This window comes from Atractosteus spatula, chromosome 12, assembly GCF_055471065.1.
Source record: "Atractosteus spatula isolate fAtrSpa1 chromosome 12, fAtrSpa1.hap1, whole genome shotgun sequence".
Classification (NCBI taxonomy): domain Eukaryota; kingdom Metazoa; phylum Chordata; class Actinopteri; order Semionotiformes; family Lepisosteidae; genus Atractosteus; species Atractosteus spatula.
This window is the reverse complement of record NC_142717.1, coordinates 38,672,298-38,698,709: the sequence shown is the minus strand read 5'-3', so window position 1 is coordinate 38,698,709 and position 26,412 is coordinate 38,672,298. Positions and strand designations below refer to the sequence as shown.

The following is a 26,412-nucleotide window of genomic DNA, read 5'->3' as shown; positions in this document are numbered from 1 at the left end:
AATTTCTTGTGTTCAAGTGTGGTTATTTTTTTCACTTGCTCTTTCCTGTATACCACAGCAATCAGTTGAAATTGAAATATATGACATTTTTCATACATTGGCTTTTCTTTTCACAAGTTATATTGCGGTCTTTTTTTCTGTGAGAAAAAAAATGATTTGAGCAATAGGAATATCTACATAAATCTTTTTTGCTCCTTCTGCGTAAATGCTTGCACATGATTTAAATGTGAGATTTGTGAGTGTTTTAGAATTTCTTTGTTGCGAGATGTTAGTGTAATGTAAATCATTTTTATTGTAGTATTAAAACTTAATAACTTTCCCTAGTCAGTCAAATTGGGGATATGTCTTTTAACCAGAAAGACAGCAGACTGATGTCTTAAATGTCTTCAATAATATATGCATTCTGTTTGTTGGCAACTGCCAAAGGGAGTTTTTTTCATATAGCTCTCCATTTCCAGGCAAAAATTGGGTTCAGCATCTTTCCATATACATTTCAAAGTATGTATGAATACTAAATATGGGTTACATTTTATCCTTTGCTTTGATATTATGCAAGTAATACATCTTTGTTGCCACCAAATAACCATTTAACTTAGGTAGGTACAAAAATATGGTTATTTTAACGTAAATGTCACACGGAGCTCTACTAAATAGATTGTATCATTGGTTTTTGTAGTACACAAGTAGGAAAAGATTTATATTAATCTTTTTGCATTTTTCAGTGATTTGATGATTCCTAAAAGTACTCGCATAATGTAATTTTTGTGAAACATCTATTTTAAATTTCAATTCAATACCATGTAAACAAGGTAGACTGGAATTTGCTTCAGTTTTTTTTACTGTTTTGACTTCTTTTGATCTCGGTTTGACTGTTTAATTTTAAAGGGCACAAAAAGAAATTTGCTACATCAAAAGTAACGTGTGGTGTTTAACGGTGTCATTTCTTTAAACTATTACTTTCTGCTGTGTAACGTTCCAAAGCTGGACAGCACACACTGCAGTGTATGAAACGTTATTTTTAACTCTGCAGATGTTCCATAAAGAAAAAGAATGACACCATTCGGGAGTTATTTAAAGTGTATTTTAGAAATGAATTTAGCATCCATGGTTTCTTCTCACAAATATGCGAGATCTGCCAGTGTTTTCTCCGGACCTGATGCGGGGATGACAAATCCAGCTGCTGAAGTCTCCCTTTGAGCGTTTGATGGATACTTGACCTGAGAGCCTGCAGCTGTGTGTTTATGTACTGTGCACACCTGCAGAGCCTGGACAAATAACAGCACTGTGCTGACCATAGGAATTACCCTGCTATTGCTACAAATGAGCTGCTTTACGTCTTAATGTACATGTGTTGATTTTTTTCTGGTATTGAAAGAACAGCTGGGGAAAATATTGTCCCCCAAACAGGTGTACAGCTGCCAACTGATGTAGGCAGAATATCACAGATTTTATTTTAATATATATAATGGGATTTTTTAGGTGGATGCATTTCACAGCCAAAGTTACATACCATGACACATTCTCTCAATTTAAAATCCATCTGAGTGGCTTTTTGATGCTTTTCATGTGATTTTTCTCCGCTACATATGCTTTAGAAGAATTAAGTGGCATGATACTGATTACTTGAGTGGCATAGGGCTGGTTTCAGTTTGCTCAATGATGTAAGATGTACCCTGGGCGTTCTGTGCCCTTTTTTGGAAAGGGGGAGAATTGTTCATTCCGTAGGGGTTTTGATAAGCTTACTCAAAGAACCCACTTGTCTCTTTTTCTTAGTTTTGCAGGCTGTAGGTTATTTTAATCACCATGTGTTTCAACACAGGCTCTATAAATGTGCAGGTATATAATAAATTGTGCAGGTTGTGAGGTTAACTTTTTTCTTTTTTTTCTGCTGAAAGCCTTTTCATAACAAACAATTGCCTCTTAGTGGCTCTTAGTGAATGATTGAAAAGTGTTACCGTACGTATCATTAACAAATTCATTTGGAGGCTTGTAATTATTTTTGGAGATCTCCATAATTTATTTTGCTTACTCTTCTTCCAAGTAGTTCTTATATTGAGTGCATTATTTTAATATATTTTTACAGGGGTTATCTTTGTTACTTGGCACTTCAGTAGCTATCTAAATTATTCCATTCTGAAAAGCAAAGAATTAGAAACGTAACGTTTTGGCTGTGAAGCCTTCTTCATGTGTAGAGCCCTTTTCACACCAGAAGAAGGCTCCACAGCCAAAACGTTGTGTCTTTTCTTTGCTTTTCAGTATGGAATAAACCTTTACTTGTTCTTTTGCAGCCTTCAGATGTTGATGCGACAACCTGCTTGAGTTACTGTCTAAATTATAGCAGTTTGATCTAGTCAGATACTTAATTGAATCTGAAAGTAATTCTTCTGAAAATGTTCTTTGGTTTTAGATCAAATGGAGTTTTTATATTGTTGTATGCTGCTTTGAATGTTGTGAAACGGGATGATACTTTGATTCCTTTTAATATGTTTTTGAAGATAAAATGTTATATGCACGTTACATAATAAAATGCATTACTTTCTTCTATTGTTCTATTTGCACAAACTGACAAATCATTTTTCTTCAGAAATTCACAGGGAACACTGGTAGAATTTTTCTCAGTAGGTTCTGTTCATAAAACATAGCCTGTAGCCATATTCCAATAATATATTTTTTAATTATTGTATAGTGTAATGGTTGTGATCTGATTAAAGTTGCCATAAAATTTACAATTCAGCATTAATTTTGCAAATCTGGCTTAGCTATGCTGTTGTTCACCGTCAGTTGTTAGAATGTTTTAAATGCAGGATTTTCATGGTGACTTGTCTCTGGACCTTTTGAGTGCTTAGCAATTAAACTTTTGTCTTCCTAAAACTGGTAGCTTCTGCAGCCTACCAATAAGCAAGCCAGAAATTCCCCATGCAGTTGTGTGAGCGAAGCAAAGCCGATCGAACTACAGAATAGGGAAGAACATTTCTGCTGCTCTGTTCTAATACAACACCCAGTGAACCAAAGTTGTTTTCTCGTCCTGTATTTTAAAGTCCTTTGCTTGCGTTGGTTGTAACTGCTGCTGTATTACTGTACACAGGCTGCCTGATCTGTCTTGAAAGAGATGCTTTTCTGAGTAACCTTGCCAGGAGGCAGGAGCTCTTTCATGAGAGTAGTCGCTGCTTTGTTGTGTAATCTCTCAATGCCAAGGTGAATTCCTAGAACACACAGCTGAACTGCAGCGCTTTTTGAAAAGCAGAGACAGGAAGGACCTATGGTTTTGTCAGTCTGTTGAACATTTCCAGACTCCAAGGGGCTATCTGGGTGGAGCGATTTTCTCTCGTGTGGGAAACAGGAAACCTTATTGCGGGTTTGGTGGCCTGCTTTCTAACAAGTAATTTTAGAAGGATGGTCTAAGCCTTGAATTTCGGGACCTGTTTTTTAATATTGCCGATTCCTGGCACGGCACAAGTGGGATATTGTGTTCCAGGGAAGGCCAGGCTGCATAGAGTGCCAAGGTTGATCTTCCTACTGTAGGATATCACTCCAAATGCTGCTGGCGGTCCAGCAGGTTACAAACATATGATGGAGAGGCTTCTAGCTCTCGCTTCATGCACAGATGTCTTGCAGTATCTCTCGCTAGTGATTTCTACTGATTGTTTCATTTCACACAGTGGTAGGACTGGGCACACCAGTCAAGCACCGGAATCCATATTGGCTCCGAAGGCCCTTCAGAAAGCAGGCGAAGAGGCACAGAGGGGCAATTTGTGAAACTGGTTGGGGGGGGGGGGGTGGGCTGGGGCAGAGAAAAGACAGGCTGTCATCTGTGCGTGAAACAAATCACATCCTTTTGCACCAGACTAGACTCAGAAGATTTCGCCCAATTGCCTCTAATTCTCAAAGTTAACGCGCTCAGCCCCTTAACCATGGCCATGAGGTTATTTGTTAAAATTAAGTACTGTGAGCACTAGGCCCGTTCCTCAAGATCTAGGTCCTTGAGGTCCTAGATGAAAGCTGCAAGCTGGCCGCTTGACAGGGGTCAGTTTTAATGACAAACCAGCAATTTTCTGAATGACCAGCTTAAGCATTTAGGCCACATTAGAAAATTGGGTTGTCTTTACCCACGAAATATCCATCATTGGGCGAGAGGAAAGCTAAATTCTATCGTATGGCCTACATGAGAGAAGAAAAGACCGGAAAGTAAAATGGACCTCTGTTTCTTTCCTGAGCGTGTTCAACTGTAAAAAAAAAAAAACAAAACAAAAAAAACTGGAATGTTTCCAGTGACTGTTTAAAAATAATTAACTGGAGCGTTTCCAGCAAGTTTGCTGTTTAGGCCTCTTTGGCAGCACTTGTAACTGCTTTATTAATTCAGTATTGATAGCTGTTATTTATTAGTGTTTGTGCAGTTCTTTTAAATACTTTCCATGAGTTCCCCAGTAAACATTTCCCATTGCTACTGAAGTTAAAAATACAAAGTATAACCTAGTCCGAACTCCTTTTGATTCTTGTAAAAAAAAATTAAATGTTTTGTCTCTTTGGGACAGAGAGAAAATTAAATATGAAGTTGGATTGGAATAGGTGATGTAAGATTTTTTTATGATATTTCATTTGCTGCCAGCTTAGTGGAAGAACATGCATTCCTCTAGTGAATTTCCTGTCAGGGTTTTTATTAAGGTTTGCTTTGAAATACAAAATAGTAACAAAGCTATGTTTTATGATTTTTTTTAAAGAAACCCTTATTCAGGTTAGAAATCATCAAAATAAAAAAAAGTGAGTCTTTGGGAAAAATGGCAGCATATATTTCTGACTTTTTGCTTCTTGACAAAGGTGCAATTCATGTTGAAATTGAACTTTTAAGTACACTCTGAAATGGTGCATTACACATGGATTGCCGTCAATATCGTACATGAGGGTTCTTGTTTTTTTATTCCCTTCAGTGCCATGTCCTGCGCAATGTAATCTGAATTATCTCTCTCTTGGGAGGAAAGCAGAATAGGTTACACAAGCTTTTCCTTAGTGAAATGAACATAAAACTCCATTACTCAGTTTAAACAGGTGCCTTTTTACACAGAGTCTTAAAGTGATGTAGAAACGCAGTTAAGTGACAGGCTTCTGGAGTTTTCTCCCCTGTTTGTATTTGACTTCTCTCCATACGTTGTCCGGCTAATTGATCTCGGGGGTCATTGTTTCTTTTGTCACTACCAGTGACTAACAGCGTGTGGAACCAGTATGATGAACGCAGAGCATTAGATGGTGACAAAAGTGGTTCCTTTAATCAACCCTGTGGCTCGATTTTCAGCCATTTTGGCATTTTGAATGCATCAGCAAATTTAAATCTCGCCTTATCTTCACATCCTCCATTTGAGTAAGACGGACTTGTTTGATTCACAAGTATCTGGTCGGACAGCCTTCAAAAATCATCTTTGAATCTGATTAGTTTGTGGTACCAGCTAGGGAAAAAGCTTTTGGCCTCTTGGTCATGGGGCCTGAATACTGAGGTTATAAGATCATATGAGCACATATCGTACATACTGTATCAGATTTACAGCGCGGCAAAGTTCACTGTTCTTTTCTATTCATTTCAGTCCTGCAAAAATGTAATGGAAATGTATGGAACAGAGCCACAATTTCAGCTTCACAGAGACCCGTAAAAACAGGCAGAGGAAATTTTAGACACCGTTCTTTCTTCAAGGAGCCCCTCTCACACAAGTAACTATATCTCCATTTATAGATTTTACCAAAATTGGATTGCTTCTATTTTTTCCTAACTCTCCAGAAAAAAAAATACTGCAATGCGCATTGTAGTGTGAAATTTAAATATTATGTAACGTGGGTGGTACATTCTAAAATACCAAAATATTACAAAACGTTCAAGGATACGCAAACTCCAAATGTTATTTTGGAGAGCATCCAGATTCTTCAAACAAGGATGAAAAATTTGATCAAATAAAAGCACCACCCTCTGTGACTTTTGGCCCTGCCTGGGCAGTTTAGATATACATCAGGAAATCAATTTACAGTGTAACAATATCTTAGTGCAGCATAGGACACTCTAGGGAATGTGTAGCAGCAATCTTGAGAAGCTGATGACAGATGGAACTAATATTTCGATTTGCTTTTTTGAAATGGATTTCAATGGAGACCAAATATATTTTCAGAGATACTAGTATCGCAACAGGGTGACATACCACTCACTGCATGTTAAGGTCAGCTTGTTCCAAATTAGACTTAGAGTCTAAGGAAAGTGCCAGATTCTTTTTTAATAAAAAATTAGGCTGTTAATGTAGTCCTCAACAAGTATTAACATTTTTGTTTGCAGTTGAAAGCTGATACCGGTCCGAGAGCTATTCAATACAGATCTTGACGTTTGTGTTTAAAAGAGAAGAGGGGTCAGCATGAAGCAAAATTTAGAGCATATGTTTTTCGAAACGGGTGTAAATTAAGTGGATTTTGGATGCTTTCAAATTAGTGATTGGTTAGGAAGAGACTGAAAGTGATTTAGATGTTTTGAAGATGGAATGCAACACGTCTTTATCTATTGAAAAACTAAAATCTATCCTATTTGAAATGGAATTATTTAGTGGTTTGTTCTGGAAGGATAGATGACACTTTTTTATTGTGTGCCTGGTAAGAAAGTGAAATACAAGTGAAACCATTACATTACGAACATTTTACCATAGTTAGCCTGTATGCTTTCTTACAAAAGGCCTTTTCAGTGAAATCAGGATGTAATCTATCAACTTTCCAGTAGTAGTAGTTTCAATGGACGTTTATGCCACTGAAGGATTTTATACATTTAAACTTCAAATCAAATCATGTCTAACTACAAATTTACTTAAAACATTTTACTGAGAGTTTGTAGAAATGTTTCTATGGAAAAATGCCGAGTATAGTAAAGTATTGTAAAGCTTTTGCTGCTCCGGTCAGTGGCAAGCTAAGTTTTATTGAGCTGTCCAATCGGTGTGGAGATTGAGTGAGAATGTTGTAGCCTTTCTTGACAGAACAGGGGAATCAAAGCACAAGAGTGAGTGGGGTATATGCCCAATGCCTGATGAGAAGATATTACTTGTAAAATCAACGAAGCAAGGTTAGGTATCACAGAGATTACATACAGAGGTGAAGTGATGGAAGCAGTGTTATCAAGTAATATGTAGTATGGACAGGTAAAAACAAGAGAAAAGAGATACTAGAACTGAAGCTACAGAAATCGCAAAAGGCTTTGAACCTTCCACTGTCCTCTGGTGGAAATGATCTGATGGAAAAGGCAGTTTTTAATGGGTGAGCAGGGGCCAGTTTTAATAGATGAGTAGTCTAAAGTGCTACATTCCCCCTGTAGAGAAATAACAAGGCAGTCAGCAGGCTAGTTAATAATGAAGCCATTTTCAGGCCAATTAAAGGCATTAACAAATTGGAGTTAACGGGCAATTAAATATTTTGTGTTGTGGAGTGACATTAGTGGCCATTAGGGTCAAGTGCAGTCTTGAAGAGAACAAAGGGAATGTTTATATGGGCTACTGTTGATTAAACTTTTTTACCTTGAAACCTAAAGCATTCTCTCCAGTAAACCCTCATATACAGTACAAAACAGACTGTTACAAATTCTTATGTAAAAGTTTTACATAAGAATTTTAGGTGCTAGACATCATGGTTGACTTGGTTTTTCTTTTAAGTGTCAGATTAAGGCTTTTAGCCATGATGATAAAGTTAACAAGGTGCCTGCCTTGCCTTGGAGCTCTCCTGGTTCGTGGTTATTGTCCACTACAGAGCTGTAGGAAGCATTTGAGCAAAGGTAAAAAAAGCAATGACATTGTAAACTAAAGTTCTACTCTAGACAATGGGGAAAGCAAAATCCTCTTCACTGAAGATGCTTTGGATCTTAAATAAAATGAAGCAAAAATAGTCAAGGAAGTGCTCCTTGTCCTCTGCCAGTGGGGGTCCAAAGCTTTCTTGACCAAAGCCAAGTTCAAATCAGTTGCAGGATCAATATCCTCAAAGGCACTGACAAGGTCCATACCGCAGACCTGAGCAAGCACTGAAGCTCGGGCCATAGTGGAAACTATGCTGAAATGCATTTAAAATAGAGAACGGGAGGCACGTCTTTACCCAAAGGGATGTGGGAGTGTGGAACCAGCTCCCAGGCCATTTTGTTGCTGCTGTTTTACCCTGGTTTCTTTCAAGAAACAGCTGGATGAGATCCTTGGATCAAGTAACTAATAAAACTACCAAACCTCCTGTTTGTGTCCTTCCTTGTGTTCTGAAAGCTGTGGGAATTCTTCTCCCCGGTCCTTTGGGGAAGCAGCTGAAGATCCTAGTGTTCTGTCTGTATTCCAGTTCGTGCTGTTCTTATCAGTGTTCTTTATTCTGGGCCCCCAGCTGAGTCTAAGTAAGTGTTCTTAAGATCCACAAGTTAATTTCCCACATCGGCTAATGCGGGGTGGTCCAGCTCTTCTCCAGGAGGGGGCTGGTGCACTGCAGCTTTTTCTTCTCCTTTAAAAGAGCAGTAGCTTATGGTGGAGGGGTGGGGGGTAAATTTGTCCAATTAAGACAATAACGAGCGGATTTATCTTACTCAGAGCTGAGCTGGAATGAAAACCTGCAGATGCATCAGCTCCCCCCAGGACTGGAGTGGGACCACCCTGGGATTGCAAATGATAGACCTAAACGTTAAAGAGATTTCCCAAACTTGGCACATGCTATAACTTTGAGATCTGAACATCTTTTTTTTTTTTTACAACACAAATGTCGCAACCCTTTTTACTGTCTAAAGAGGGACTATTTAGGCAGAGAGGATTGTATGCGAGGTGAAACGTTATTAGGCATTCGCACATCATGCAGTCCTGTTTTTCTGTCCTGTTAGCGTCTCAGGGGCTTATCCCCTGCCTCACTCACTTGGGTTCGTCACTGAAGCAGAGGGCAAGTGAAAGGCAGGTCTCAGAAACATCACGAGTACTCTGGGGGTTGGGCAACGTACTTATCAACTATGTCTGAGCCTTTCCGTCAATTAATCAATTACGTCTGAGTCTTTCCGCCTTGACCTTGCACAGCTTCATTAGCAGCCGGTTGGTCCCGTCCCCAGTAGCCACTGGGAATCCAGTGGTTGTGTGTTCCTGCTTAACACGCACATGTCTGGGGGGGACTAAACCTCTGCAAGTGCACCTGGTGTGGCAGACAATTAAAGAGCAATTAGGTTTAACGGAGCATATTAAATATTTAATTACAACAGACCAGTTCATTTGCAGTTCTCTTTTATTAGGTGCGAAATCTCAGAATCCGCCGCCGACTCTCGAGGGCTCCGTCCAGAATGTGGAGCTGAAGTACTGCAGCAAATCATTGGTCAAATGTGCCTCTGGGACTGTGGGATCAATAAAAGTCTGTGCCAAAGCCCCAGGTATGTGCAGCTGGTCCATGTAAAACTTTATTGCCTGTGTAGGAGAACTGGCTTATGTTTTTACAAGAAACATGACTAAAAAACCTTCTATTTACCTTTTCTGTGCACGATGATAATAATATTGATAAGGACGTTATTCTGTCCGCTAGGCTACAATTAATCTTTTAGTTCCATCTTTTCTGCCTGTACTTGTTTTTTTTATGCTCCCGGAAAACACAATTAAAAAAGTGAGAGATTAGTCGATCCTGTATCGCACAGACATTTGCGGCACTGCCTGTAGCCACTTATATTGTGGTCACATAACCAATTGGTTACAGTGGTTGAAATCTGCTGGAGGTCTTGACAGGTACAGCTTTGTATGTCCAGATGGCATTCAGATTGCCCACCCATTCAATAACAGGCATTCATACATGGCATGTGAGTGTTTACTGTGCCCAACTTCTAAATTTGATTGTAAGTTCACTGCGTGTATACTGTAGTCTGCTAAAAGTTCACCATTTTTATTTTCCAGAGCCAACAGGAATGTATATATTGCTATGCCAAAATGTAAGATTGGTTTTCCAATATTGTTACAGACAGGTGGAACCATGCCTTGGTTCAATAAAAGTGAAATATCGTGTCAGGTGCTCAGCTTCAAAAGAAATCTAACATACAAACTTGCAGCAGATTTACACAGGTACTTTGAGGAGGAGAATAATCTTATTTTAACAGGTGTACAGGCATTTTATTGAACAGGTATGACACAGGTGACATGGCTATGCTGATTAACATTTATCATCTACAGGGGGTTCTGCTGTGAAAGTCACAGGCTAATAGAATCACCAGTGGAAGCAATTCAGGCTGTACTGTATGTACAAAAGCCTTGCCTCAGGTTGTATGTAGATTCTGCCCCATTTCTTGTCCTGTAGATCCAGGACGAGGACAAGCATGTTCACTGGTTTCTGTGCCTTAAATGCCATGAAGTCTCCCTAGCTTGTCTCACAAATGCTTAGGGGAGCTCAAGTCTTCAAGTACTCTCAAGAGCGGCTGTGTTGTCCTGCTGCTGGAACCTGGTCCGGTCATGGTCAGGTCCTAGAATTTGCTCAGTGTAATGCCGAGCCATACAGGCAGCTGGCATTCAATCCCCACCTGTCCAGACCATCACACTTCGACCTCCCACTGATGAGTCTGCAGCACGGGATGAAAAGTGTGTCATTCTGCACGTCTCCATCACCTCTGCTCATGCCCAGATTTGCTGGTGAAGCATGGTCTTCACAAACATTTGATTCACTGCTATAGAGAACTTGGTTCCAGTGCTGGTTAGTCCACCTCAGGTGATTTAGTCATCTGAAGTCTTTCTCCAGCATATCAGTGGTACAACTGTGTTGGTGTCTTGATAACTGGGGCATATTGGTTCCTTTCTTCATGCTGTTTTTTCTTGACCTTCACCAAGCTTGAGAGACAACAGATTAAAGTCACAGATCACCAGTCTCCAATCAAACAACTTAACAGATTCATTATTATTTCTGCAGTACAGTATTCTTTCACTTGGATAAAAATTGTTTCACTCCTTTACCTGATCTGCTGTGCCACGTGTAACACGGGTTGTGTTACACAATGTACACCTTAGTTGAACTTGGGCTCCTCTTACATGTGCAGTATTTTGGGTTCCTTTAGGATGAAAAGCGCCGTCTAAAAGCGGTTAATTTTAGTAAAAGTATAGGTCTTAAAAACACCAGTTCTGATACTCGTAAAACTGCAGTCCCGTCATGGTCAGTCTTACAGCTGTGATTTCTTCTGCTTTATTCAGGAACAAATGAAGGTATCAAGGAGAAACTGGTGCCCTTAATTCAAGGACCTTCGGACACGAAAGAGCTGCACTTGCGCAAGTGGCTCAATGAAAGCAGGAAGCCCGAGTCCCTGCTGGCACCAGACCTGCTGGCCTTCTCTGTGCAGGTCCCCCAGCAGATGGATGATTGCCACAGTTCTGGTGAGGCTCTGCAGGGTTGCTCTCATTCCGAGTAGGATGTAGATCTGGCAAATGTAAATGTTTCATTGCCGGTTTTGGAGACTGCACTTTGTTTTTAAGGCTGTGTTTGAATTCAGGCTTGAAAAAATGCCTTACTGCCTAGTCTGTTTTTTTTAAAGATGGACACGATAGGTCGCATTCATAAAATTCACCCCCCCCATGTTCAGCCTTCTTCACATGAAGGTAGTAACAGAATTGGAAGCATCATTTACAGTACATCACACCTGAGGCCAGCATGAGAATCTCTTCAATGCAGCTTAAATATTTTTTAGTGTTAAAAATATTTAACGTTTTCAAAAATGCAAGTGAATCTCATGTGATGGGGAATGCTTTATGGAATTATGGAATTGGATCCATTGCTCTTTAAAATTTTCTAATGATGCGCAGACTGAACATTGTACTGAGAAATCACAGTGCACAAAAGCAGATCTTCAGAACAGCTATAGACATAACGGTGAATAATTCAGATTGAGGACATGAAAAATTGTTTAATCAAAGTTGAAGGATAGGATTAATATAAACATTGGTCCATTCTCAATTGCTTTATCACATACATGTTCAATTTCAGTTCTCGGGTAGAATCTCTATAAAGAATCCTGATATGATAGTATCATCTTTAACCTTTATTTCTATGTATTTGCATATCCTTTTTGTGAAAAATCCTTATTTACAAAAACAACAATATTACATCAGCTAATATTATTTTTGTGAAGAAGGATTTTCTGATGATGCATGTGTACCGAGTCCTAAAATTGTTTTTATTTTTTTCCCCAAGTGAAGCTGTCCTGTTGTTTCAGTACAGTAAACGTATATTAATTGTTAGCAAAATCGTGAAAGGATGCATACTTTTTAGTGAAGAATGTAAAATTTGCAATGTATTTATGAAACGGCCATGTGAAGTTATGGAATAAGTCACCACAGCGTGTATTCAGCAGGGATTTGGTAATGAAGACTTCTGCCAAAGGGAAATCTCTCAAGGCCATGGTCAGGCAAGCTCCTGAGCAAACTGCCTCTCACGCTGGGTCATAGGAAGAGTACCATGGGTTTCAGATTCCATTTTAGTGGTCTCTTTGAGCCTGAGAGGATGTGTTCCACAACTGCAGAGGAAAAGATACAGCACCTTAAAGGATTCTCATAATTTTCTAAGAGTCTTGTAAATCCTGTGTTAGCTAATGACAGGAATGTGAAATATTTTTGCTTTAACCTTTTCTTTCTTGTTGCTTGTCTAAAAAAAAAAACAAAACTGACGAGACCTTCAAAATCTTTAAGGTTAGGCGAATCGTAGGCTAATTTTTGGGTTTGATCTCTTCTAGAATTAATTTTAATGTCTGAGTTAGTGTTAATGGTAGGGTTAATGTTAGAGCCTGGTTTCTCGTTTAAGAAAGGATTCAGGTCTGAACGGCCAGACGATGAAGCATAAGTAGTGCCATAAACATGTCTACAAGTTACGTTGTAAACATGTGGTGTGGAGGTGAAGTTGGCCTTACTGTACTGCTCGAGAAAATGTCTGTTTTTAGCATCATTTGTTTAAATTAGCAAATGTCATTCATTGCAAGGACTCCTCAAGGAAAGAAACCAGGGCACGTCACTGTCTTTTCAGTTGTGAAGCATGAAGCTACTCCTTTGGATCTCCAAATATACAGTTTAATAGCCTTTTTATTGTTCAAAGAAATGGGCAGTCAGATTCAACAGATCTTTTTGCAGTACTTGATAGCCACATTTTAACACCACTCCCTTAAACCTGCTGTTTTTTTATTCTTTTATTTTATCGGGTAGGCCAATTGAGAATAAATTCCTGTTTACAGTGAATAAACAGCCTCGGGACTTGTGTGTACAGCAGGACATTTACTGGAGCAGTGCGAGTGAAGGATGTTGCAACAGGATACAATAGCTGCATCCCAGGACTCCCTCTAGTTCCTGAGCCCCATCAACTCCTGCTGCCTTAAAATACAGTATAAAGCCCGCCCTCTTTTGGCATTTAACACTGAAGATATAGTCGTCAGATAAAGACAAAAGCTCAGCTACGTTTTAAGTTCTTGGTTGTGTACATTTTGAGCTGGCTGTCAAAATAGTGATACAAGTACCCTTAAACTCGAAGCCTGGTTTATGATTCCCTTTAAAATTTAAGATCTGAGTTTATACAGGTAGCTGTTTGGCAAAGTTTAACAAACTTACTCTTGTTGATTCTGTGAAATCACCGCAAACAAGCGGTAGGGAAAAGCAGAAAATGACAATGAACAGGAATAAGGATATAAGTATACTCAACGTGCAAAAAAAATTTAAATGTCTTCATTGAAGTTAAAATAGTCTTCAGTAAAGCCTGCCTTTCCGGAAAATGTTGAATCTCAGTGGAAATATGTCAAGGTTGTTTATTAAAACACAGTCATTCTTTATGTGAATGGCAATATTTCTGTCCGCAAAACATTGCTCTGTAAATGCTATGTGCAATTGGTTTATTATTAAAACCTGATATGCACAAAATACAGAAAACAGGAGAGCTGAGAATGAAATATGGGGAGTGAGATCAGTCTCAGAAGCGGTGAATATTTCAAGCAGATGTCAAAAACCAGAGGCCTTCTTCTTACTGATGTCACACTTGTGGCTAACGCTGTTCTTCAAGGAGACCTCCCACAGTCATTTTATATGGACAGGCCCACTCCGTACTTACATGTCAGATGTTTCGGCTTTAATTGAATTAGAGTGCATCAGGAGAACGCATATGAATACACAGCCTATTTCTGCCAAGCCTGTTCTTTAATCTAAACTAAAAAGATCCATTCTGATCCATTTGAAACTGCTTTTCTGAACCTGTTCCTGTAAGAGTTCTCAGTCAGACGTGTCCTTCTCTTTTTGGATTTTGTTCTCATTGTTCAGTGAACTTTGGAATAAATCATCATCATCATCATAACATAAGAAAGTGGGCGGAGGCCATCCAGCCCATCTCGCATGCCTGACTTCTAATTAGCTAATTAATCTGAGCATCCGAACTTGACATTTTTTTAAAGAGGAGATGGTACTGATGTTGACAACATGGCTGGGTAGTTCATTCCAGACTCCAGGAAGAGATTGTTTGGCCTATCTAGTGTGTGTCTGGACAAAGAACACAGACCCAGAAACGTTCTCAAACCCACAATCCCTGGTTTAGGAAGCCTGTTCAGCATCCAGTAGATCACTGGGGCACACTGCTTTTCTGAGATTAACGCTTAAGATTTGTAGCGCCAACTTGCCACAGTAGTAAGTTCGCAAGCCTGTGACCTGAGAGAAATCTGAAACATTCCTCATTGTATTACTTTTTAATGCACCCCACTCCCTGGGACTAATTCCTAGTTCAGCGTTTGTGATCATGACATTTTTAAATCATTACAGCTCTTGGCCTGGAGATCAAACACGTTCTATTTTGAGCCTTGTTTTTCTCATGAGACTATGTTGATTTTATTTGGAAGTGATTTTTAAACCATGATGATTATGCATTCATTGAAACAATGCAAGGGGTGCTGTTCGACTCCAAACAGACATAAAAAAGTCTTTTGAAAGCAGCTATTTTTCTTTTTAGTTTCTATTTCTGATAACATTCTACTGTTCTGGTGAAAATTTGCCCTTTACTCATTCTCCGAGCTCTTCCCTTTTTATGTTCAGGACTGAAACATTTTATATATTGAAATGAACTAAATCAGCACAGTATGAATTATTAAAATACTAAATTACCTTTAACTTAATGAAATGTGATTAAAATAACAAACCAAAGATAAAACTGGTAAACTATGACATAGTATGATTTTTAGAATGAACATTAATGCAGAAGAGTCACTCCTGCAAAAAAGCTGAGGGAACCCTCCTGCTGAAATAAATTGTCTTGATCTTCTCATGCCCTGCAGATTTAAACTTCTTACCATTTTTGACAGCATCAGCAAGAGCAGTACATGCTAATCAAACTCCCATTTTTTATTCTTCATTTATATACTTTCCAGCTGCTGCTACATTTCCTTTTAAAATATGTAGAAAGTTTATTTTTTTTCTGATTTGACAAGTGTTAATGTATCCATACTTGTTTAAATCATGAATATATTTAGACATGGTAAGGGCCCGCATTAGGCATTGGACCCTTTTGCTTATCTGAAAGATGGCCCTCAAAACAAGATCCAAAATATACATTTTTAATTACCCAGAAATCGCCATTATGATTTGTTTAGTTTTTCGCATGGAAACTGCAAGAATCTTTCTTGCAGTTTTTCAAACAAGTGGTCTTTGAAGTTGGTTATCTACATCTGTTTTGTGTTGAATTGTTTGCCAGCAAATTAAAAGAAATTCAATTTTTTTTAAAATGCAAGTCTTAATTTGGAAAAAAAAAACTTGCACTTCCTAACTGTTTCTGTGTAATGGAACAGACATTAAAAAAGTAATAAATGAAAGTCGAATGCATTGAAGTTTTTGTACAGTGTACTAAATGGCACCAAGAAGTCAGTGTTTGTTGTAGGACCCATAATGACAGCCTGCATTTGAGTAGTGAACATAAGCAATATAACATGCACTGTATCTCCAGTGTTAATGGATTTTGGTTGCTCAGCTTGCCTTAATGACAATAGGAGAAAAAACTTAATATGTTGGGAGTTATTCCTTTGTTTGTCTGTGACGTTAAAGGCTACAAGGCAGTAATGAGGTCTGACTGACCACGAGTGAACCCTGTTTTCTAATTAATTGTCTGTGACCAAGAAGAACTGTAGTGCAATGGTCTGCTTTTTCAGCTTCTCCTACAGCTCCCCAAAATGTAAAATAAAAAAGTCTGTGGTTATTACAGCAACAACATTATCAGAGAAAAATTTAGATGACAAAGTTTTGCTGTATTTAAAAAATACAATTTAATACTCAGCAGTATTTTTCAAATCAAGAAGCTGTTTCCGAATCTGGAGGTACTTGCCTTTATGCTCCTGTAACCCTTACCAGAGGGCAGGGGAGAGAAAAGTGGGAAACCAGGATGATTATCATGAGCAATACTCCTGCCTTCCTTAATTATGTTAAGGTGGCTTCATTATGTTGGTGCACAATGAAGCCCTCTAATGCAGCAGCGCCAATCAAATGGTCTTCTGCAAGTGGATCAGAAGGACTAAATAGCGAAACTCAAAGTTTAGTCACAGAGCTGTTTGATAAAAATATGAGTGTAATGTTGCTATGTTTGTATTGAGATGATTATTTAACATGGAATCGGGCCTGTAAGTAGGGAGCTGACCGAAGGTAACCCACATCCTGTGTGTGATCAACATTGGGAAGAAAAAATAGTGTTGACCTGGAACGGATTATTCAGTGGTCTTGTTCTGACTGGTCGAGAGGCTGGGTTTTGCATGTGATAGGAGGAAGTTGGGATCGGAAAGGGACGGGAAGATTTGGGAAAACAGCTTTGTTTACACTAAGCAGAGGTATAAGGAGTTCAGTGCCTTACCTCTGCTGAACTGGAGTTTGTATTTAGACCTGGGACTGGATGCAGACCTGCAGGTGTTCCCTCCATGACATGAGGGACTTTATGATGGGAGATCACAAGGAAAAAGTGCATGTGTTTTCCCCAGCCACATAGCAGCTGTTAGACATTGATTTATGTTTTTCTCAGAACTTGAAGATTTCAGAATGTTACATTTAATCAAACACACAGAAAGCAGAGCAAATGTTAAAGATGTTACGTATAAAAGTGGAGTTTGATCTCTTTACCATACCAGCTAGTTGTGGGAATACAGGAACAAAGTGATCTTTAATCTTAATTTAAACATATTGAGGAGGATTATGAAAGCAGTGAGGAATTAATCCTTTGAGAATGCTGAGCACTGTAATGCTAAACATATTTAGCTCCTAATTACTTTTAAACCTGTTTTCTCAGATTATTGGCCTCATATAAGACAGATGGGAACAAAAGTCACAATGAAAGGGTGTTTATTCAGAATAATAAAAACTATCATTGCTCTTTCAAAGAATTATCTACATTTTCTATTGAAAGGCTTGCTAAATCTGATTAAATGCAAGGCATACTCCAGCAGAAACATGAGCGGATGTTACTAACAAAGTGTTATTCGTTATAATCTTATTGTTTTAAGACATGACTGCACAGAAAAAACAATTATTTTTTATGATGAAACTAACCCTAAAAGACAGCACTATATATCTGTACCCCAGTATACATTGGAAGCATGTTTTGAAAATGCATCTATAGCAAATCAACAGATCATTTAACACATTTTCCCAAAGCATTAATACAAAAATGGGCAGTTTGATTCTGGGACTTAGACATTCAGAGGTGAATATTTTGGTATATTAATTATTTTCCTAAACAGAGCTACAATACATAAAATGAAAGTTGATCATTAATAGAAGCTTCTCTTTTTGCAAAAAATTTAATGCAGTATTAAAGGCATTACACTATAGATAATAGTTTACACTTCTGCTTATATTCTGTACATTGCATTTTCAGGAATGTAGCTTGGAATGTAGCATTTTTTAATGCACAGAGCATTAGACTATTAAAATGATGTTAAAACTCACTGTGTTCACAGTGCAGATTAATGTAATTCTGTGAGTTTGTCATCCATGCGGAATGCAATCTTTGTTTGGAACTTGATCATGAATGTTGGTTTAAGTATAGCAGTACTCTATGCGAGAATCAGTCAATAAAGAATCATTGTATAGCGGGGTATTACTGTATTGTAAAGTAAATGAAGTGTGTTTTTGTCAGAAAATATAGATTTTGTGTTTCTCAGTATATTCTATATGGGCTAGAGAACCACACGACATGGGTGGGATATATAGCAATATTTTCTTCTTCCAAAAATTGGCACACTAGTTGATCTGTATCCAGTGTGTACCTAGAACCTAGTGTATGTAGCATCATCAGACAGTTCCAGGTAGGGATTGCTCCTGGCATTAAATGCACGGTAGTGTGACCAGCACTTGTTTACATGTATTTTCGCTTTGCCCTGTAATAGAAAGTTTTTGGCTGTATGCAACGGATCTACTGCTTGATTTTACCATGCTGAAACTCAGAAGGCTCCTGCTCGATGTCAGTTGCCCCAGTTCTGTCAGTTTTTGCCTGTTATTTTCCAGCAGTCAATCTTTAAATCTTTTAAATCTCAAATTTGTTGTATTTGTTCATAGATCTTGTTCTTGCAGAGGAAAGTGCAGCTGATTTAACACCGTTCCATCTCTAAGTCCTGTCACACCCTAAAAAGAGACATACTTACAAAATACAGTTTTATCTTTTTTCTTCCTTTTGTTTTTACGTGTTCATCTGTTCTGTGATATGTGACATTGTTATTGAAAAAATCTCTTTTTTCAGCCCTGAAACTTCTCTTTAAAATTATGCTGTTTTATTTCCTCTTATTGCTAAGCACCTACACACACCATCTGTCGATGAATGGTTCTTTAGCCGAGTTTTCAGGATTGCTGTATGGAAGTGTATTTCTTGTATGGTACGAGTGGCTGTGGAGGAGATAGCTGGGACAGGTGGACCTGGCCTCTCTTGGCAGCTTGGAAAATAATGATAACAGGTGGATCTAGTCCTAAATGCCAGTCTTTAATCTCCTCTCGGGAAGGCCAAGCCCTACACTTATCATTGTCCAGCGCGATCACGTATTCTAGCACCAAAGCATCCTGTCGGAAACTGTATCCTAAGCATATAGGGGCTTTAATTGGACTTCTGTTGTTGCCTCACATGGTGGATTATTCAGCTCTAAGCAGAAGCCTTTAAAAGGGTGAAATAAGTCATGCTTTAAGCTTTAATGTAATTTTTGTATGTGTCCATTCTCATAAGGTTGACCATGACTTTCCCTGCAGTGATGTTTTTAAGCTCCTTTACATTCTTTTCCAAACTGATTGACATGTTCTTTAGAATGAAATCTGCGTCTAGAAGTAAAATAATTTTATATTTAACAAGGGCACAAAACAAAAGAACAAAAAAAAAAGAACCTATTATGCATTGAGCTGTGGAAGGTACTGTTTTACTACAGTACTGTAAATGGTAGTATTGATGCCTGACTTGTATATACGCTTCTTATGTTCAGGGCTATATAAATATCACCGCCCAAAACGGTTAATGGCTGTGTTGGCCTCTAGCCTAAAACAAATGTCATTTTGTTGTCATGTTTGAATGATGTTGGAACTGGCTTTTAAAAGTAATGTGGTAATATTCCATGGGTAACTCTGATGTAGTGTGCGCTTGCTTTACTGTAAATCAGTATGGAGTGGGAAACAGTCTACTGTGTCCAATTTTTCTTTTAAAAGTGAAAAGGAATACTACAGTGGCTTTTAAATTTTTTTCTTTAGTACAGCAAAATAATGTTCGCTAATACCATGTTGAAAGGAACCTGTTCCAGCCATTCTTTGAATTCAGTAAACTCGGATTTGAAGCTTGAAGGATCATTCTTATAGCCCTCTGGAGATAACTGTCATCAGCTATCAAGAGGAGTAGTTGATTGTAACTTCTAAGTGTGAACAGAGGTCTTTCTGGTTCATTTGAGTTTCTTGTCTGTAGGAATTAAGTCCATTTGAGGTCTCGGGCAATTTTTTAATCTCTTTTGTGCCTGCATTTTTAAATATACGCACACACTTAATATAGTATAAAAATGTATGTCTTGTGTATCCTACGTGATAGTAGTAGCGCAAATACAGAATAAAATATTTGGATTACTAGTTGGTACGTGCTGTAAATTTTAGTTACAAATTTCTCTTCTTTTATTAAACTATGTATAGTAAAAACAAATATTTATGTCTTCAATGGGACAATTGTGAAACACATGCAACCTATTTCTTCTGCACTGGAGCTTTCTGTTCCTGCAACAGCCATGATGTGCCTTTTTAAATCCTGGGAAAGTGAAGTTCTCTTTCATCGTAACTAGGCCGTACCCTTGGCTACTGAACAGCTGGAAAATTTTGATCTTGGTTGTCAGCTACTGGGTGTAATTTAATTCCCAGGGTACTAGGATACATTTCCCACAAAGGTACAATTCATTTTTAATGTTGTTGGACAAATAGTGAATGGCCGCCTTGCACTAGTCCACTCATTGGCTTAAACTGACTTTTCATGTTAAAATGACTGGGTAAAAAAAGCATGAGGTAAAATCTAGCGCAAAAGGCATTTATTATTTTTCAAATACTATGACAACCGGCTTTTCTTTTTTTAAAAAAAAAAGTGGTAAAATAATTTTCAGAGCAGCGAGAGTTTTAAAGAGTCTCGCCACCACGCATGTTGTAATCTCGAATGCAAGCATGCGTAGTTGCTCTGATTATTCAAGTGTACATTCGTAATCCTTCTTCCTTGTAGCTTAAGCCTGTTTACACTTTATCTAAGGAAGACTGAGTAGCAGAAGAAGGTCATTTTTGTTAACCTTATCTAATTGAACGTTGTCACTGGATCAAGGTTCACTACATTCCAGACAGTCAGATCAAACATTGTTCTGCCCAATCAAAACATTAAGGTCCCCTGAATTATTTCCTATCTGCCTTATTTTTGATTCCCACAAACTAAAATAAAGTACCCATGAAGCATGTGGCTGCTTTGTGTTTTATTTTTTATATATTTCTCATTTAGGATATCATATGTCTATGATAGCCTGCATGTGTATTTTATTTTGCGAAAGGATATTTTCTAGGTGGAAAAAATACTCAAAGTTTGCTTTACCACCAATAGTTAGGTGATGTTTTTATAGATTGGAGTTGCACAGGGAAACATTTTTTTAAAAATACTGCTTAATTTTCCTCCATCTGTGTGCTCAGTATCTATTTTGTCTATATTCATATTAGCAACTTTTAACATGTAAGTGGTCAAATAGTCCTTAGTCCTTCCCTGTGCGAAGTTTGCTGGACAGATAATAGTATTACTGTGTGCGAAATATCATCAGGTTTTTATAAAGTTGTTCTGTTTTCCTGCTTATTAATGTGAAATTACATGAGCTATATAAAATTAGTTTCTTGCTTCTAACTTTTGCTGATTTTCCACTTGTGATCAAAAGATATGCTATCATAGTTTCATATTACAGGACAGTTAATAAATTAGTTAATAATTTTAAGACAGAAATAATTAATAAGAGGATTTGGTCAAAGTTCAGATTTATTCAGTGAATACATTTGCAGTTTTTCTGTGCCGGTAGCGGAACAAATTGGAGTTTCCTTGGTTCAGTGCAGATACCACAACACTACCTAGTGTGGGAGGAATGGCATCTCATCAGTTTATTTGCAACCAAGTTGAGTAACAGCAGCATTTTCCCAGGCATTTTTTTTGAAAAAAATCTCATATGCGAGTAGAAAACTATCAAGTGCAGCTGTAGATTACTGTGAGCCCATCAAAAAGAACGTTATTACCCATCAATTTGCTTAGTTGATCCTGAAAATTGGGTGAAAAAATAAAATCCTTTGATTGTGGCTTGGGACTTAATTCAAAATGTTAGTTAAGCTGTAATTAATTAACCTAATTAAATTATTATTAAGGAGAGAAGAGCATGGAAGTAGGTTCTCACAGTTCTAGAGAACTAGAAAGCATGTAATTAAGAGAATCAGCCAATAGAGAAAGCATGCATCGCAAGTTGGGCAAAATGGAATGTGACACTGAAGTGCATTGGAATTTCTGGTCCCCGAGAGAGAAATACAATACAGAACTAATTACAAATTCTTTGTCTGGAAAAGGCATTTGTACAAAGATGTAAGTTTTCTTGCAAATGTAATGCATAAGCATATAACTACTGTTTAAAGTGCTTCCTAGGAGTGACTTATGATGCAGACTGTCGTGCCTCCCACACAAGCAAGACCGCATGATTCTGTTCTGTCATATCTTTGTGTGCACAGTGTGTGCATATGTTATGATTTGTTACCTTGAGGTTATATTGCTCGACTGGTGTACCATTCATACTTCAGTGGATAGGCGGAATTGTACATTTTATATAATGGTCTGTGACAGGGGTGGCCAGCCCAGAACCTGAGAGCTATAATCCAGAAGATCTTGCTGGTCACTTTCTAAATCATTGATTTGTAAACACATGTGAGTTTAGATCAGCTGTGGTCCCCTGAGCTACAGCACATTGGTGTGTTCACCTCAGAAGATCTCTGAACTATTTAATTGAGTGGTCAGAAAAATTAAAGCTGACCAATATTGCGTTTTGGATATCTCCAGGACCAGGGTGGATGTTCCTTGGTCTATAATATTAGAATGCATATACATTTTCATTTTACATTTTCATCGTGCCATATATTTTAAACTGTGAATTAATTATAGGTTCTGCAGCTTGTACTGCTTGTTTTTAGAACTGTCGCTCTTCTGGTTTAAGGGTCTTCAAAATAATGTTTGATGTAGATTTTTCCTCTTTGTCAAGCTAAGTGGTCTGATTTCACAGGCTTTACAAATACAAACCTCTGAGAAATATTTGTGTGCTGATATTCGTTGCCTCCTGAGTATCAATGTATATAGGATCCATATTATTATACTTTAGCGCATGCTTTAGCTTTGTCAGTTTGAAGTAGGTTAAATATAAGCTGTTGTTTTTTGGTTTCCTCATTTATTGCATGAAGTACAATTTCTAATGATTTTAAAAGATGAACCCTAACCCTAACATTATTTTTAAAAGATGAATTTCAGGTCTCAAAACTAACCTGCAAATCATAATAAAACAAAGGTGGTCCATTATAAGAGTCCATAACCAGTTTGAGAACATGCTATTAATGATGCTACAGTATAAACAGTCTAAAACATTATTAGATACCTCTTGTATGCTTGAAGGTATGGCCAGGATTAGGATTTTCTTATTAACAGAAGTTAATCTTCAGCAAACGTTGGTTATTACATTTATCAATCTCTTAATGCTTCTTTTATATGCTACATTTAGAAATGGCACTTGCAAATCCTAAACTAAAGTGTTAGCCAATTCAGTGTTTGTTGTCAGGACAATCTTCACTTGTTAGGGAGATTTCCTTTCTTCCCCCACAGAGGCATTGCTAGTTTCACAACATAGCATTTTGCCGAACTGGTTCAAGGTATTTTAAGGTACTTTGTGTTAGGCACGTCCTTTCATTTATTCTGTCTCTCTGTGAACTGCGTGCACAGCAGTGTAGTTCCGTAATAAATAACCAAGGTAGAATTAGCAGAAATGATTGACTCTCAATCTCTGAAACTAAACAAACCTAGTTGGTCTGCCCTTATCAAATATTTTAGAGGCTGTTCGGTCAAGAATAAGACAGTTTGATTGATAAGAGTTAATTGTCAAAGCTAACAGCTATACAAATGACTGGGGCCGAGGAGGGTTGATACTGCATGATTACCATAAGGATCTCTCAAGCTTTTCCAGGAGTGAGTGGTGATGCTATACCGTACCTCATCTTCAGTGTTATTTTGTACAGAGTTCATTCATTTTCCTGTCTGGTGTTCTAATTTATAATTAAGCCAGAACCCCATACAGCATTCGTTCTTTGCTTGAAATTTCAACTAGTGGTACATCTTCATTGCGGTGCCTGTTCTTGACCTCTTCTGAAACCTAACAGAGCAGCCTGCCTTTGAACCTGATATACACCATGGTGGTTTAGACTCAACACGTTTTATTTGACTCCAACAGAACCAGCTGATAGCTGCTGCACAGAGCTGAGAAGCATTCTGTCTGAGCTGTTGTTACATAGACTTTGCTGTCTCGGCAGCTACGCTGTTAAGAAGCCTCTCTTCTTTTAAAACAAAAAATAAATCCTGACATTGTCTAAATGGTTTGAGTTACTGGAGGAGAATTATTGCGTATTTTATATTGTAGTATTTATAGATTGTGTTGCTGTCCATGTACCAGCAGTGCTATTTTTATCCTGACTCATTGTTTAAAAAAGTGTTGACTTCAGTGCACTGCTCGTATAAAGATGCATAATAGTGTCTTTAAAGTGCCGAAAATGTACAGCCAAATACCTCTGGTATTTGAAAGAATTGCAGACGAGAAGACTCTTCAATAAAATCTTTTATTTACTTGTATTTTTACTTATTTTTACTTCTTCAAATTTGAGAGACCTGAGCTTGACCTGATTGATTGGACCCTTATGAAAATCAAATGTTACTTACTGTATAATCTGTCATTAAAGGGGCTGTCTGATGGCATGGTACAAGCCTCATTATTTGTGTTGGTTCTTTGTGGTGTACAAGGATCTTTGCATGCAGTGATCAGATATCTTATTCATTTCATTGAAATGAGTTATTTTTATGTTCCAGCTGGTATTAAGCAACGTTAGTAATGGTTTTCTTAGGCTGCTGATTGGTGTCTTTTCTGTTCTTTTTACTGTTAGGCTGATTAATTCAGATTGTTGCTTTGTTTCTGGGAGCACTGTTAGTAATGAACTGATGAGTCTATAAAGGTCATTGTGTTTTGTATTTAATATCTGATATTTGTTTGGCTAGACCAGCACATATTAAAATACATATTTTGTTTGTTTTGTCCCATCTCCAAGAGCACATTGGCAAAGCCGTTTTTTTTATTATGTGAGTTTTACTTTGACCTTAAGCTTGCATGCAAACTATGATTTCACTGATTGGCAGTGAGGACGGATTTTAGCCAGGCCCTCGCTCGGCTGACGCATCTAGAGAAAATAGTAAATGTCATCCAAAGGGCTTTTCTGAAGCCGAGCTTTAATTTACCTTTGTTTAGATTCTCACATCTCAGAGGTTTATTTGGTTTCTCTTTGTAAACTTCTGGTTAAAGAAAACAGTCATTGCTGTGACTCCTGTCTTTATTGAAGCCACACTGATCCATTACTCAGTCATTGGGCCATCAATCTATCAGATTGCTGGAGCAGACCTTTACTTAACCAGGTAAATTCCATTTGAAACACTTTCTTTCATTTGTCAAGTGTCCTGGTTAGAAGAGGTTTATGGAGAATAGAAGGGATGCTCTGTTTTCAAATAAACTCTTACTTCTACTCTAGGAAACTGTTGTTTGTTTCACGATTGATAGAGCAGACATTTTAACCAATTGCTTGTGTTTTTAAAGCTGCTATGAAATGACCCGCCAGTTTAAAGGACCTTATCCAATTTTTTATTGTTGCTTTGTTCACTTTACATTGAGAAAACAAATCTGTATAAAATAAGACAAACAGTTCTCATGCTGCCAGCATAAATAATATTAGCTGTGTCTTTCCTGAAGCTCTGAATTTCCAATATCGCCACTATTGCAGGCCCCCCCTAACATCCCTCAAATCAAATAATCAATTCACATATTAATACACTATATTTACATGTATTACATCAGTGACCCATGCTTTCCACACGTCTAGAGTTTAACTTGCACAGCTAATTCATTGAGTATGTTCAGTGGGTAAGGATATTTTCAAAAATGAATCAAACTTTGGAACGTAATGTATTATGATTCACGCAGTTATTATTTCTATATTTTTTCCACATTATTTAGCAATATATCCAAATTCCATAACGTCACTGTATTGCTATAAGAAAACTTTAATGGGTTCCTGGATTCTACCTTCCTTTAAAAAATTCAATTTTTGCTTTTACCATTATAACTAAACTTTTGTGTTTTTTTTTACAAATATGATGGCAGTCCTAGGCAACATGCCCTAAAAGTCCAAAATACATGCACTGTAGTCGAGTGTGTCTTTGTACAGTATGTTGCTGAAAGACTTATCGGAGAGAAACCCTGAAGTCAAGTGAATCTGAAGAAAAGATGATCGTGGTCCTGTTTCAAGGGAATCGTGCATTTGTCAGCACTAAAAAGAAATGTAAAGTCTTCTGCCTTTGTTCTTTTATATCCTGCTGAGAATCAGTAGCATTAATGTTGGTAGTCTGTAAATGGGATGCACCTGGATATCTGTCTGCACACCACTTGAAACAGTTGTTAGTTATTTGGACTTTTTTAATCCATACACAGACTGCATAATTGACAACAGAGCTGAGAGCCATGTCATATAATATTAACAGGGATGACTCAGTGTGGCAGGAAGATTTAGCATTGAAATTATCTCATAAATTATCAGGATTAATTACATATGTTTGTTTTTGCACATACCTAATGTCAGCCTGAGCTTGCTTTTT

The 26,412-nt window shown here is 37.7% G+C and overlaps 1 protein-coding gene across 2 annotated transcripts in view; it reads left to right on the top strand.

Moving 5' to 3' along the window:
- vps13b (vacuolar protein sorting 13 homolog B) overlaps window positions 1-26,412 on the top strand; it is a 324,831-nt gene that overhangs the window by 87,381 nt on the left and 211,038 nt on the right. For both annotated transcript variants that reach the window (XM_088929247.1, XM_088929248.1), the window contains exons 18-19: window positions 9,242-9,376; window positions 11,166-11,345. In XM_088929247.1, coding sequence (XP_088785373.1) covers window positions 9,242-9,376; window positions 11,166-11,345 — 315 coding nt within the window. The remainder of the gene's footprint in view (window positions 1-9,241; window positions 9,377-11,165; window positions 11,346-26,412) is intronic.